Consider the following 12,690-nt stretch of genomic DNA (forward strand, 5'->3'; position numbering starts at 1 on the left):
TTATGATAATTTATGAGTGTTTATAATGATAGTTATACATGTTTATAAGACAATTATAACACATTATAACTATATTTTATAATGCATTATTGATGTGGGCATTGTCAGTGAGTTACTAACAATTATGACGCATTATATACCTGACCTTATAAGTCATGATAAAATGCTTTATAGTGTGTTACTATTATTGTTATAAAGCCTTATGATCATTAATGAGTGTTTATAACTATAGTTATACAGTGCTATAACTGCATTATAACTCATAAGTATGGTTATAATGCGTTATAGAGATAGACGTCAAATAAAGTTTTACCGTTATGTGCAATTGAGGGTGTGTGAGTGATGAAATGTGTCATTAACACAAATTGGCATCAACAAAGTCTCAGCTCCACACATGCCCTTTACGACCTTCTATATCTGAATCAAATAAAACCCATACAGACACAAGTATCCACTTGAAGCTCAAGCTACTTAGTTCTATAGTGTCCACTTTTGTGGATGGATGTACCATAGCCACTTTTCCAAATGTTCCATTTCAGATAAACATTAACTTTTCCTTTTGATCACTCTCCTGTGAGGGGCATGCACTTTGCACTTAATGCTGCACATTTGGTTGATGGAGAAATTCAGCACACAACAAAATAATGGAGCACCCAAGATGAAAATAGAAAAACTGTCACTTTTGATTATTTCATCAGTCACTTTTCATTTTCCATTTACCATTGTAAAATAAATAATGTTATCAATAGATGATATAAGGGCCCCATGATGTGATTCTTATGTTTTTGTCCCTCAACATCCACCCTCACTTGGTGACAGATAAGAGACGCTGGCAGGGGTTATTATTGCACTCAAAATCCTGGCATTTATACGAGATCTGGAGGTCGCTTGCCTCAGACAGAGGGTTCAGCATTTCAACTTTTACCACTTTCTCTCACCTGCTTCTGTGCAACTGTTTCATACATAATGAATAACCACAGTGAGATATCATCTCCAGTCATTACAATAGCTCAACCTTATCCATGCAGAGGGTTGCAAGTGCAAATTGAAGGATGAAGCTTCAATGATCTTTGCATAGGGCAGTACTCTGGACTCTCCGTGCATCAGGCATTGGTCTTGATTAAGGGGATTTTAACATCTTGGAGAAATATGAACATCATTTATTTGCAAAAATGTTACACTTTGTTGAGCAGCATCTATGAGCTTGTGCAAGTGCAGGCTCCCTCTTTTGCAGATGCAATTAGAGAGTTTTTGACATCAAATTAATGTAATGGGATTTTTCTGCAGGCACACGATGGTTGTAGGTAAGGATGTTGTTCCTGCTCAAAACATGAATATGTGCAATTGTGTGTTGAAGGAAAGGCCATCTTTTTTTTTTAAATCATCAGCAAACATATTGTTGTATAGGTACACAATAAATTGTACACACTCAACTGCACTATGGGGGAATCTTCGCTGCGTAGACAATTATGGGTCACATATTGATGATTGTGGCTTTATACACTTTTGCTCTGCTTTATTTTAAGTGTTGAATAAGAGGATACTGTATATTTTCAGTTCTAAGGACCAAAAGCTCTCACATCTCCTTTCTCAGGCTTCTCTCTGAGCTCTAGCAAGAACTGGTCAGTGAGCTCCTCTCTTCTGATTCGCCAGCTGTTTTCTGTGATCAAATGACATAATATCAGATTTAAGACAAACTTTTAGAGAGGCCATATCCTGCAAGCTTAGATGGAGGGTCCAGGAGGGCTGTTCTTGATGCATAGCTAAAGAGCGGTGACTGCTTTGTTGTGACATCACAAAGTTACAAAGGTCCTGACTATCCTGTTTTAAAGCTCAGTCTCTGAAGTTTGTGTGCATTCTTTTGTGGACTGACTACTTTGATATCACACACTATTAATATAAAACCTATGCTCTATAATAAAATTTCAAAAAGCTCACTTCATACAATGCTTTTTAAGAAAGAGGACATCTATGAATAACAGGTAGAGTGGAAGTAAAGAAAAAATAAATCCTAATTAAAACCAAACATTTTGAACCGACTGAAACAGACTAATGGCTTTGAATGAAAGATGCATTATGTTGTTATCCAGAAAATATCCATCTATAACAGGTGTGCACAGTGTCTTTGATCGCATGTAAAAAATAATCTCTCTAATACACCCCATGGGAGGATACCAGCTGTAGGAGAAACGCCATAGACGAACTGTTATAAAGTCACTGTGGAGAAAATGCATTCAGCAAGCTCTTTATTGGGAACACCTGCCTATCATCAGCCAATCACGTAACAGCAGTGTAATGCATTAAAACCCTGTCACACAGGTCAGGAGCTCCATGTTAATGATGTTCCCTTCAGAAAATATGATCTCAGTTTCTTTGACCGTGACATGATTGTTGGTGCCAGATGGGCTGGTTTGAGTATTTTTAAAACTACTGATACCCTGGGATTTTCACACACAACTGTCTCTCAGAGTTTTTGTATTCGGCATGAAGCCAAAAGCTGATAAATGATGAGAAATGAAGTGATACATGGAGAAGAATCTCAAAGGGAAGTTTACAATATTCTGGTGAATTTAAGCCACAATGAACTTAGTCTGCTCTGAGAGCCAAGTGTGGAGTTCAGATGAGTGATGGTGTGACAATGTAATGATAAAGGTCTGATTCAGTTTAGAAGAAAAAAAAAAGATAATGATAATAAAATACTAATATTGGCTTGGATTTATGTACCACTTCTCATGGCATCAAAAGGGCTTTACAGAAACCATTTTTCATTCATACCACATTCACACCAGTGGTGGCCCAAGGGGGAAGTTGTGGGTTCTACAAGTGAATACCACTTCCACGTTCAAAAAGCTGCAGTTATCCGGCTGCCACTGGGGGCTGGGACCAGAAGTGAGCAATTCTCCACTGACCCCCATGCTACTGTAAAATAGCCGACAGCTTAAAAAAACATATTTACAGCCTGGTACATTTTTAGTTTTTGGTCTCTACCGATAGTTTCCACCCCCGTGAACACTGTGCGGGGGGGGGGGGGGGGGGGGGGGCAGTAGGAAATTCACTTGTAGCACAAAGAGTAACAAGGAGTACAGGATGCGTAAAGAAGTAAGGAATACAAATATAAAGAATTTATTATGTACTGTATATAAATGTGTGTGTGTGTGTGTGTGTAAAGAACAAAGATATGTACTGTTATTGTACAAAAATATTATTTAAATAAAAACTACATATACAGTACATGTTGTTTGGTCAAAGATGTCGGTCCAGAATGCAGGTTATTGCTAGGTCAGACTGGTGTTGTGCAGTCTGACGGCAGCTGGAATGAATGACCTGCTATAGCGTTCTCTCTTGCTGTATGGGTGCAGCAGTCTGTTGCTGAAGGAGCTGTATAGATCTTCAACAGTTTCATGCATGGGGTGAGAGGGGTTGTCCATGATTGTCCAGTCCATGAGTTAAATATTAAAGTATAATTTGGTATTAGGTAAAACACTCAAGGCATAAATTACTTTTGGCTGCCACAGTATCAAGATGCCATTGTTGTTCATTGTTACACCCTTAGGATTGACTGGGGCACTTGAATAGATTAGAGCTGTAGTTCATTTCATGGGTGAGTCAGTGGCACCTGTGTTTTCCGCAGTTAGACAAAAGCTATGAAAGCTGTGAAAAGAAAGCTCTCACCCTGTCACAATCATTATATATTATTATCGCCTATCTTTCCTTGTGTGAAGATTGAAGTGCACGCTAAACAGGAAATCAACCACTTGCAGCTCAATTTTCTTCAAAATGCCACCAGTGAGCTTTATTAGGTTTTATTATTACATTTAAAGACACATCTTGTCTGGCTTTTTCTTTTCTCAATCTAAACCTCTTAAAGTCTGTATTTTTTTTATGAGCTTCTCAGATGATTATTGTAGATTTAAACTTCCTGTTGAGATTAGGCTGGAAAAACAGTAATAAAAGTAATTTTCATAGTCTATTATCCAGGGCTGCATACAAATTTCAGTGCCGTATATGTATATTCTCTTGTTGTCACCTGTTTTTATTTTGATGTAATCTGTGTGAAGATTGTTGAAGTATTGTGCTTCATAAATAGATTTCTTAAGAGCTGTTGAAATTTCCCTCTGTCAGTCAAACTATGTAAAAGTAACATGGTTTTTCCACATGAAAAATAAAATCAAAACTGCAGTTGTAAGAACGTCTACACATAGCCTACTTCTTTATTGGGAAATTCTGGGCCAGGCCGATGCTGTTGGCACTAGGTTGACAGATCCAGTATCCAAGATGGTATAAAAACCTCATATGGACAGCAAGGTTAAAACCTTGATTTTCCTTGGAGAACTGACTCTGTTGACTCTTACCTTAAAATAGCATCCATATTTTCGAAGGGAGTAAACTTTTAATTTACCTCTAGTTTAGATTAGAAGTTATTTCCCCTCTAGCCGGACTGAGAATTGTGCAACTGTAACACACAGGAGACGATGAGTTTCCTCCTTGACCTGTCTTTTTAACTATCAGAGCACAATGAAGTAAATAGCGGATAGAAAACTTCTGGGTGGTAAACAAACCTATGTTATCCCACATACATTTTACAGCTGAGGAAGAAGCACCCTGAAAAGCAAGATGACAAAGGTACATTTGTAACAGCCCAGTGGCAGTGATGGCTAACCTGCAGGTCATATGGGGGGTTCAATAAGAGTGTAGGAAGGGTGGTATACAAAGAAAAATGTGTTTTCCACCACAGTAGCCTAATTGAAAGAACAGTCTCAGGTCACCCAACATCTCAACACAATGTCACTTGGTTTCTAGCCCCAAAGTGGGTGTGGCCTAATAGTAAACACAAAGCTGAGACTGATGGAAATGCCATTAATGTGATATTTTATTATAAACCAAGGTAGGAGAACATGTTAAAGCGATAGTTCACCCAAGATTGAAATTTCACTCATTATCTACTCACCCTCATGTCGACTAAGGGCTGGGAGAAGTTTCAGAGTCCTCCGTGGCTTCTCTGAGTTACAGGGGGTCTCGGCGTAGCAGTGCATGTCAATATAACGGTTGCAAATGGATACCAACTGTCTTCGTAACAAAAAGACACACCAAAAAACATCCAAATACCTCCATGCTGCTCGTATGTAATGTCCGTCTTGTATTGAACCCCCGAAATGCGAAATTGTCCCGAAAAAAAAAATTTAAATAAGTCTATATTTCAAGCTTGTTTTGTAGTGGAAGCTTCTCAAAGCTCCTCTTCCCGGTTCGTCATATCTGGACGAACTGGGAAGAGGACAGACCCTGGTTCGTCCAAATATGACGAACCGGGAAGAGGAGCTTCAATTTCAATTTTGGGTGAACTATCCCTTTAATCCTGGGGGAGTTTGTGTGTATCCCTGGATAAGTGAACATTTGAACTGCACGTAGAGCAACAGGGAAACTCTGGGATCACCAAACTGGGAATCATGCATCCACAGTTTTACTGTAATGTGCCATTGTGGTGTGAACTGACCAACAGACCAACACTGCCCTGCAGAGCTCTGCTGCTAGCATGGCTAACGATCCTGCTAGCCTGTTGAAGCTAAAATGGCAAAAAAAAAAACTTAGAAAAAAAACTGTTTCTGGGTGAAAAGTAGGCAAAAATTTTACTTTTAGACCAAACAATCTAAAAAAATATTCCACATTAGCTTTTAAAGGGATAGTTCACCCAAAATTCAAATTTCACTCCTTATCTACTCATCCTCATGTCGACTAAGGGCTGGGAGAAGTTTCAGAGTTATCCATGGCTTCTCTGAGTTACAGCGGGGCTCCGTGCAGCACTGCATGTCCATCTCTTCCTGGTCCATCCAAATCTCGACCAGGAAGAGGAGCTTCCGCTGCAAACAAAAATAAATATATACTTGTTTAATTTTTTTCGGGACAATTTCTCATGTTGGGGCTTCAATACAAGGCGGACATTACAGACGAGCTGTGTGGAGGTATTTGGATGTTTTTTGGTGTGTCTTTTTGGACGAAGAAAAGTGGTGTCCGTTCGCAACCGTCATATGGACATGCAGTGCTGCACGGAGCCCCGCTGTAACTCAGAGAAGGCACGGAGGACTCTGAAAGTTCTCCCAGCCCTTAGTCGACATGAGGGTGAGTAGATAAGGAGTGACATTTTAATTTTGGGTGAACTATCCCTTTAAGCAAACAACATAATCTGTAGCTACGTCAGACAAAAGAGCAAAATCTGTCTGTTCCAGTGAAAGCTACAACACCATGAGGAAAGGGGAAGCTAGCTGTCCCTCACCTTTGCAACATATGCCAGGAAATTATGCTGCGGCTTTGGCGTCATCACAATACAAAATGTTATGCAATGATGCACTAACACTGAGCTACCCATAGCTCATTTTACATATCAAGAAATTTAAAGGCATACGTTTAAGAATTATCATGGTTGATCAGTTAATCATCATTAGCCTAATTAATCATTTAGGTTGATTATTATAATTACACCCCATAGTCATTTTTTATAAACCTACTTGACACCTATGTGTGCTATTGCTGCCATTTGTTTTGTTAAGAAAATAGATTTCATTTTGTGTTCCCTGTTGTTGAGGTGGGGTGCAATAAAAGCATTAAATGACAGACATTATTGCTTTACATTGTGGGAAATGTAGGAGTTTGTTTGCTCAGTACTGATATAATCTCAAAAATATGTTTTGGGACAATACATTTTTTCTAGTGTAGGCCTACATTCCTCCTTATAATATCAATCAATAACAATCAGGTTTATGTCACTTATTGTGGTGGTGCAGGGAAGAACCAACAGTATGACAAGAGGGTGTTGAATCTATATTTAGTCAATAATTTGGCTTAGTTTCCCATTTCCTTTCAAATGTGTACGTTAACTGTATATGTTCTGGGCCGGGCATGTTTGCTTTGAGCTGCAAAGGAAATGACTGCACAGGAGGAATTCAGATTAGATGGCAGATCTTCAGTCTTTCGAGCAAAAGATGATTTATCTTACATTACTGCTGTCGTTTTCATTGTTAGTCACACGGTCCACTTGTGGACTGCAGGCCTGGAGCCATTTGCCCACTTTTTATTTTCATTTTGTCTTTTACCAAAACTGCATCAGCAGGAAAATAGTCTATAATATAATGGTCTATAATAGATTAAGTGTTATTTTATGTTCAATGTTGCCTGTATGTTGTAAGTTGCACACTCAGGAAGTGCACACTCATATCAGTGATTGAAGCTTTTGTGCAGCTGCTACTCAAGGGAGAAAGTTGCATCCAATGTCCAAGTTGTGTTAGGAGGTTTCTGTTCTAACCAGCTGTGACAGTGTGTGACTGGTGTTGTTTTCACTATGTTTGTGTGTGGCAGAGGATTATTTGTCTGTGGACACGTTTATCACTGTGCTAGCTTCACAACAGTGCAAAATACCGTACAAGATTTATCAAAATTAATATGTAAGTTAAAAAAAAAAAAGTTAAAAGAAGTCAAAAGAAAAGGACACAAGAAGCTTTTGAACATGACTGTAAAGGTTAGTGAGCCAAAAAGGCCAGTGAATAATATACATGGATGGAGGGACCATATCAAAATAAAAAATAAACACCCTAGAGATATTTAATAGTGTCCCTACAGAATTTAACTTTGATTTACTTCAAAAGAGAAATACAGTAAATAGAGGATATGTTTTTGTTTCTCTAACCTAACCGTCCATCACCCCACTGACCCCTCGGGGAAGTGGATAAGGAAAAACCATCAGTTAAAAAAAGACATCCTGTTCCACTGTAAACGTCATGTTTAAGGCGGTGCAGGGATTAAGTTTGTACTGTACATCCACTTATCCCCATGTGGAAACGGCCCAAACTGTGACCAGCAGCTGACAGTTACTATAAGTGAGTATGCTTTATTTCCAATGCCCTTGTCAGCTAAAACGCATTGAACTCTGTAACTGACATTGGCCCCGGGGCCCTCGAAAACAAGAAGAGATTTCCTATTTAAGAGGAAGAGCATTTCCTCACAGTGTGAAGAATGGGAGCAGCAGGTTGCTGATGGCATGTAGAGAGATGATGTTATGTTACAGCACATAAACACTCACACACACTCTAATGTGGCGTATAGTGACTGTAGTCTATGCATGCAACACATGATTAATACAGGAGCTCCCAGGCAGGGCTGAGAGAACTGAGACGATATGAAAGAACATTAACCTCTCTAGAAGAACCACTGGGTGTTAAACTATGTGTAAAAAGATGCTCAGTGTGTGTGTGTGTGTGTGTGTGTGTGTGTGTGTGTGTGTGTGTGTGTGTGTGTGTGTGTGAGAGAGAGAGGAAGAGAGAGCGAGAGAGAGAGATGCTTTGCTACATTGCTCCTTGCAGTGGCAGCTGTCTGAAGAAGCCATTAGTGACATCTCCTCTGTGCCTGTCCAGTGATAACTGCACTGTTCCACACTGAGACTATGGATCATCAGCACTGAAGATGCAATCTGAACTGAAGCCTTGAGCACCATTTAATATACTGTAGTGGGGTCTCCAGCTGTCGCGCAACATTATTTCTTTGCACTTCTGAGTCTGTGGGATTGAGGAGGAGAGAGGGGGGCTAGAGAGAGAGAGAGAGAGATCATTGTCAGAGTGAAAAAATCAAGAACTGTCTCTGAAATGTAATTTGTCATTTTGTTGTTTTCTTCCGTTATTGTTGGTTTCCTAGGTGAAACATGAATGGACTAAGTGGCGGGCGCTTCACTCACTGAATGGCTGTGCGTCACAGCGGCAGCGCCAATAGCGAGCACGCCTCCTGCGCTGCCAAATATTAAAGCTTCTCTCCTCCGACTTCCACACACTGAACCTGTTTTACTCCGGTTGATCATCAATGTCTGTTCAGTCGATTTTCATGTTTCTTTGCTTTCACGCGTAAAAACAAAGGCGCAATGGATTTAAACTTCACCCTCCTGGGGCGCGATTTGTCCGGCTGGGGCGCACTGGCACAGAGGCTCTTTGGGAACAACACAGTGTCTCCCTTTGATAACAGCACTGCCGCTTCCAACACGGACGAGGAGGAGGACTTGGAAGTCAACACGGACGTTTATTCGAAGGTGATAGTCACTGTCATCTACGTGGCTCTGTTCGCCGTGGGCTCTCTGGGGAACTCCATCACCCTGTACACGCTGCTGACCAAAAAGACCCTGCAGAACCTCCAGAGCACCGTGCACTACCACTTGGCGAGCCTCGCTGTGTCCGACCTGCTGATCCTCGTCCTCTCCATGCCAATCGAGCTCTACAACTTCATCTGGTTCCATCACCCATGGGTGTTCGGGGACGCGGTATGCAGGGGTTACTACTTCCTCCGGGACAGCTGCTCCTACGCCACCGCGCTGAACATCGCCAGCCTGAGCGTGGAACGCTACATGGCCATCTGCCACCCGTTCAAAGCCAAAAGCATCATGTCCCGCAGCCGCACCAAGAAGCTCATCAGCGCCATGTGGATCGCGTCCTTCGCGCTCGCCACGCCGATGCTGTTCATCATGGGCCAGGAGATACGTAAAGGGGTGAAGTTATGCACCGCTATCGTCTCCCCGGTCACCATGAAGACTGTTCTTCAGGTGGGTGTACGTGAAGTGTGTGATCGATGGTTTGTTTAGAGGGTTTTACGCACGCGTTTCCATTACGCACCGGAATGAATTAGAGTAAACATGTTCATTTTGGACGTTTAAGCCCTCAGGCATGGGCAGTAGACTTTATAAAAGCAGGATAATGCACTTTATATATTTATTCATTCGTGTTATTTTGCGCTACATGTGTGCCAAAGGGCTTGACAAAATGCAGCGTTACGCGTTTCCGTCTGTGCGTGTGGCTTGTGTGTGTGTGTGTGTGTGTGTGTGTGTGTGTGTATTTCACTGACAACAAAAATAAGAAATTAAGTAATTGCATATACATTGTTACGTTAATTTATTATGCCATTTCTGATTTAATTCAGTACAATCAAATATCCAGTCGGTTGCAAGACCCATTTCATTATAGGTTAATTTCTTCCAGGAAATTAAGGAGGACACGCACCAACATCAACAACACGACCGTTGTTCTTGTTCTGTTTAAATTAATCAAACGCACAGGAAATGATCAGACTTTCAATTCCAGAAAAAAAAAATGCATCGTTAGTTGTGTGGGAGAAAAAATCCAGAATTACAGGCTGCTACAACAGAGGGACAAACTGACAGCTGCAGGATGCTCTGCAGGAGCATAAAGTGTCCTGTTGACTCAGGTCCTTGTGTGCCGGTATAGTGTAAGCTTAAGTGTTTTTTGTTGTTGTTGCTTTTTTTTTGGTAAGATTTATTATTTCAGCTTTTTTAATGTGAGAATATGTTGATAACATATATTTCAGTCAGTGCAACAATGTAATGTATATCCCATATTTGACACTTTTCTTGTTTTATTAATGGTATGCTATCCATATTAAAACACTATTAATGGTATCCATATAACCACTTCATCTGTGGTTACAAGAACCAAAAACTCTAGGCTTCTCTCTGGAGGTCAGTCAGCCAATCAGAAGGGAGGTTATGGGAGGCTTCTAATTGACTAATTGGTCTAATAAAAAAATGTGACACATTTGAGCTAAACATTCAGATAAACCAAATCCTGTATGGTTGGATGGTGGGTGCAGGTGGGCAGGGCTTGGAGCTTATCTGAGGGCAGTTACTGCTTTATGACATCACAAAGTTAGTCCTCACATCTGGTTTTAAGGCTTAGTTTCAGAATAGCAGGCTGTGTGCATTTCTGTGTGGACTGAGGGTTTTGATACTTTCACTGTATTCAAATTGAATATGTACAAGCTTTACAATCAAATAATTATATGGACATCACCACAAAGTAATGAAGTTAACAATTAGAATTGCATTTGGGTCATTGATCTAAACATCACAGTTGATAGATTAATATCAGTGTAACAAGACTTTTGATCTGAAAGTGCTTTTTTAGAGACTCCTTTAATGTTTTGTATGAAAACAATGTCTGTTGGACAATTAAAGAAATAATGATTCAAAATCAAAGCTTTTATTAGGTGTATATGGGTTGATACTGATGTTACTTTGCAAATGACTTCTGAGTTAAAAAAAAAAAAAAAAACTTCTGTACCACTCTTTCAACTGACTTGAAATTGATATTCTGTTTTAAAATGTTACATAATATTATTACATTCCCTTTTGTCCCCTCCAAAAGGACCCCTGAGAAAAGAAACATGCTATGTAAAGAAGAACATAGCCTAGGTTATTTCTGTTCTTCTTGTGTTAAACAGTCAGTCATTCAGAAAAGGGTTAAAAAATCAGCAGCAGCAGAGAAGACTGAACAATTTTCATCCAGATTGGTCAAAAAGTCTTACAGGATTTTGGAAATACCTTTTAGAGCAGAAGTAATTATTGATAAATGGTCTTCTGGGGGTTTCAAAGAAAGTAATTATCTTTTAGAAAATGTGATGTGTTAAACTGAGTAACTTGAATGTGACGATGATACATAATAAGCACTAACCGAAGCCACTTGAGCTCAAGGAAAATTGCAATGGGCAATTTTATTTAACATTTGTTGTGACATTTTACTGGCCAAACGATGGACAAGGCAATGGAGAAAATAATCCATGATGGAAATTAGTCATAGGCTACAGCTCCATGGGATTGTTAAGGAGAAATGTGGCTCAATGTAAGGAGCCCGTGAGTCATGAGCAAGTGTGTGGGTGAGAAACAAAGAGACAGACAGACATAATACCCTAAGCACAGCCCCCACTTTCAGAAAAAAAGGCTATTTCTCAAGGCTGTCCCCACTGCTCTGCAAGACGAATGGTGCTGCTCCGTAGGTCGTGGGTCGTATAAATGATTAGGTCAATCTCTCCTGCTTTGTTTACAATGCACATAGTTGGCATCGAGTCAGAGGGCCGGCAGGATTCTTGGCCTTGTGATTTGCTCTGTGAAAAATTGGAAATAATTAGCCGAGGTGTTACTGTGGATGCTCGGTTGAGACAAAACCAGTAGTGGATGTGACAGCAGCTGCCATATACACATTATGAGTGTAGCCATCATCATCATCTTCAGTTTCATCTGCTGCAGAGTGTCTGGCTTCACTCTGTCCTGATTTTTGACATCACTCAGATTTTTTTTCCTGCTTGTCTTTGTGTGTCTCTTCTTTTTTGTGTGTGTTTTTGCCTCCTCTATTCATCACTCTTGCATGACGATAACTAACTGAAGCAGTGCCAAGGTTAACAATTCTTATCGTCTAATGCTGTCTTTGAGGATATTGGCATTCGTGAGCCAGGCAGTCTCCCTCAGTCTGGGAAGATTTTCCCACACTGAGGCTCGTTCCCTATAGAAATCCCATAAGCATTTGTGTTATTTTTTCCATTTAATGTAAAGAAAAGAACAACAAATATATTAAGTCTGGAAAGATGATATGACGCATACCGAGAAAGAGTAAGCAATCATATTTCTTCCATAACATCGGCATGTTTGTTTATGAATGTATTTTACTGTGCATATGCGTATAAAATATGCAGTATGAGCTGTTTCGGGTGGTGACCTGCTGTTATGCAGGGTCCCCAAACACTCTGGTTGTTTAGACAACAGTGAGCGACACTGAGGGGGGAGAGTGTGAGTGTGCATTTGTGTATGTGTGTGTGTGTGTACTTGTAAGTGTAACGTAGTGGGGACCAAGTTAAAGCAGAAGTATTTGTGTTAATATA

The 12,690-nt window shown here is 40.1% G+C and overlaps 2 protein-coding genes across 2 annotated transcripts in view; both read left to right on the forward strand.

The window, feature by feature from the left end:
* slco4a1 (solute carrier organic anion transporter family, member 4A1) overlaps positions 1-12,690 on the forward strand; it is a 109,327-nt gene that overhangs the window by 67,944 nt on the left and 28,693 nt on the right. The gene's annotated exons all lie outside the window — the stretch shown is intronic.
* The window catches only part of ntsr1 (neurotensin receptor 1 (high affinity)), a 48,762-nt gene continuing 44,871 nt past the window's right edge, over positions 8,800-12,690 (forward strand). Inside the window, exon 1 of the mRNA XM_085781074.1 lies at positions 8,800-9,568. Within this exon, the coding sequence (XP_085637200.1) occupies positions 8,897-9,568 (672 nt within the window). The 5' untranslated portion in view covers positions 8,800-8,896. The remainder of the gene's footprint in view (positions 9,569-12,690) is intronic.

Source organism: Trachurus japonicus, chromosome 7 (assembly GCF_045865225.1).
Source record: "Trachurus japonicus isolate A0001 chromosome 7, Traja_1.0".
Taxonomy (NCBI): Eukaryota; Metazoa; Chordata; class Actinopteri; order Carangiformes; family Carangidae; genus Trachurus; species Trachurus japonicus.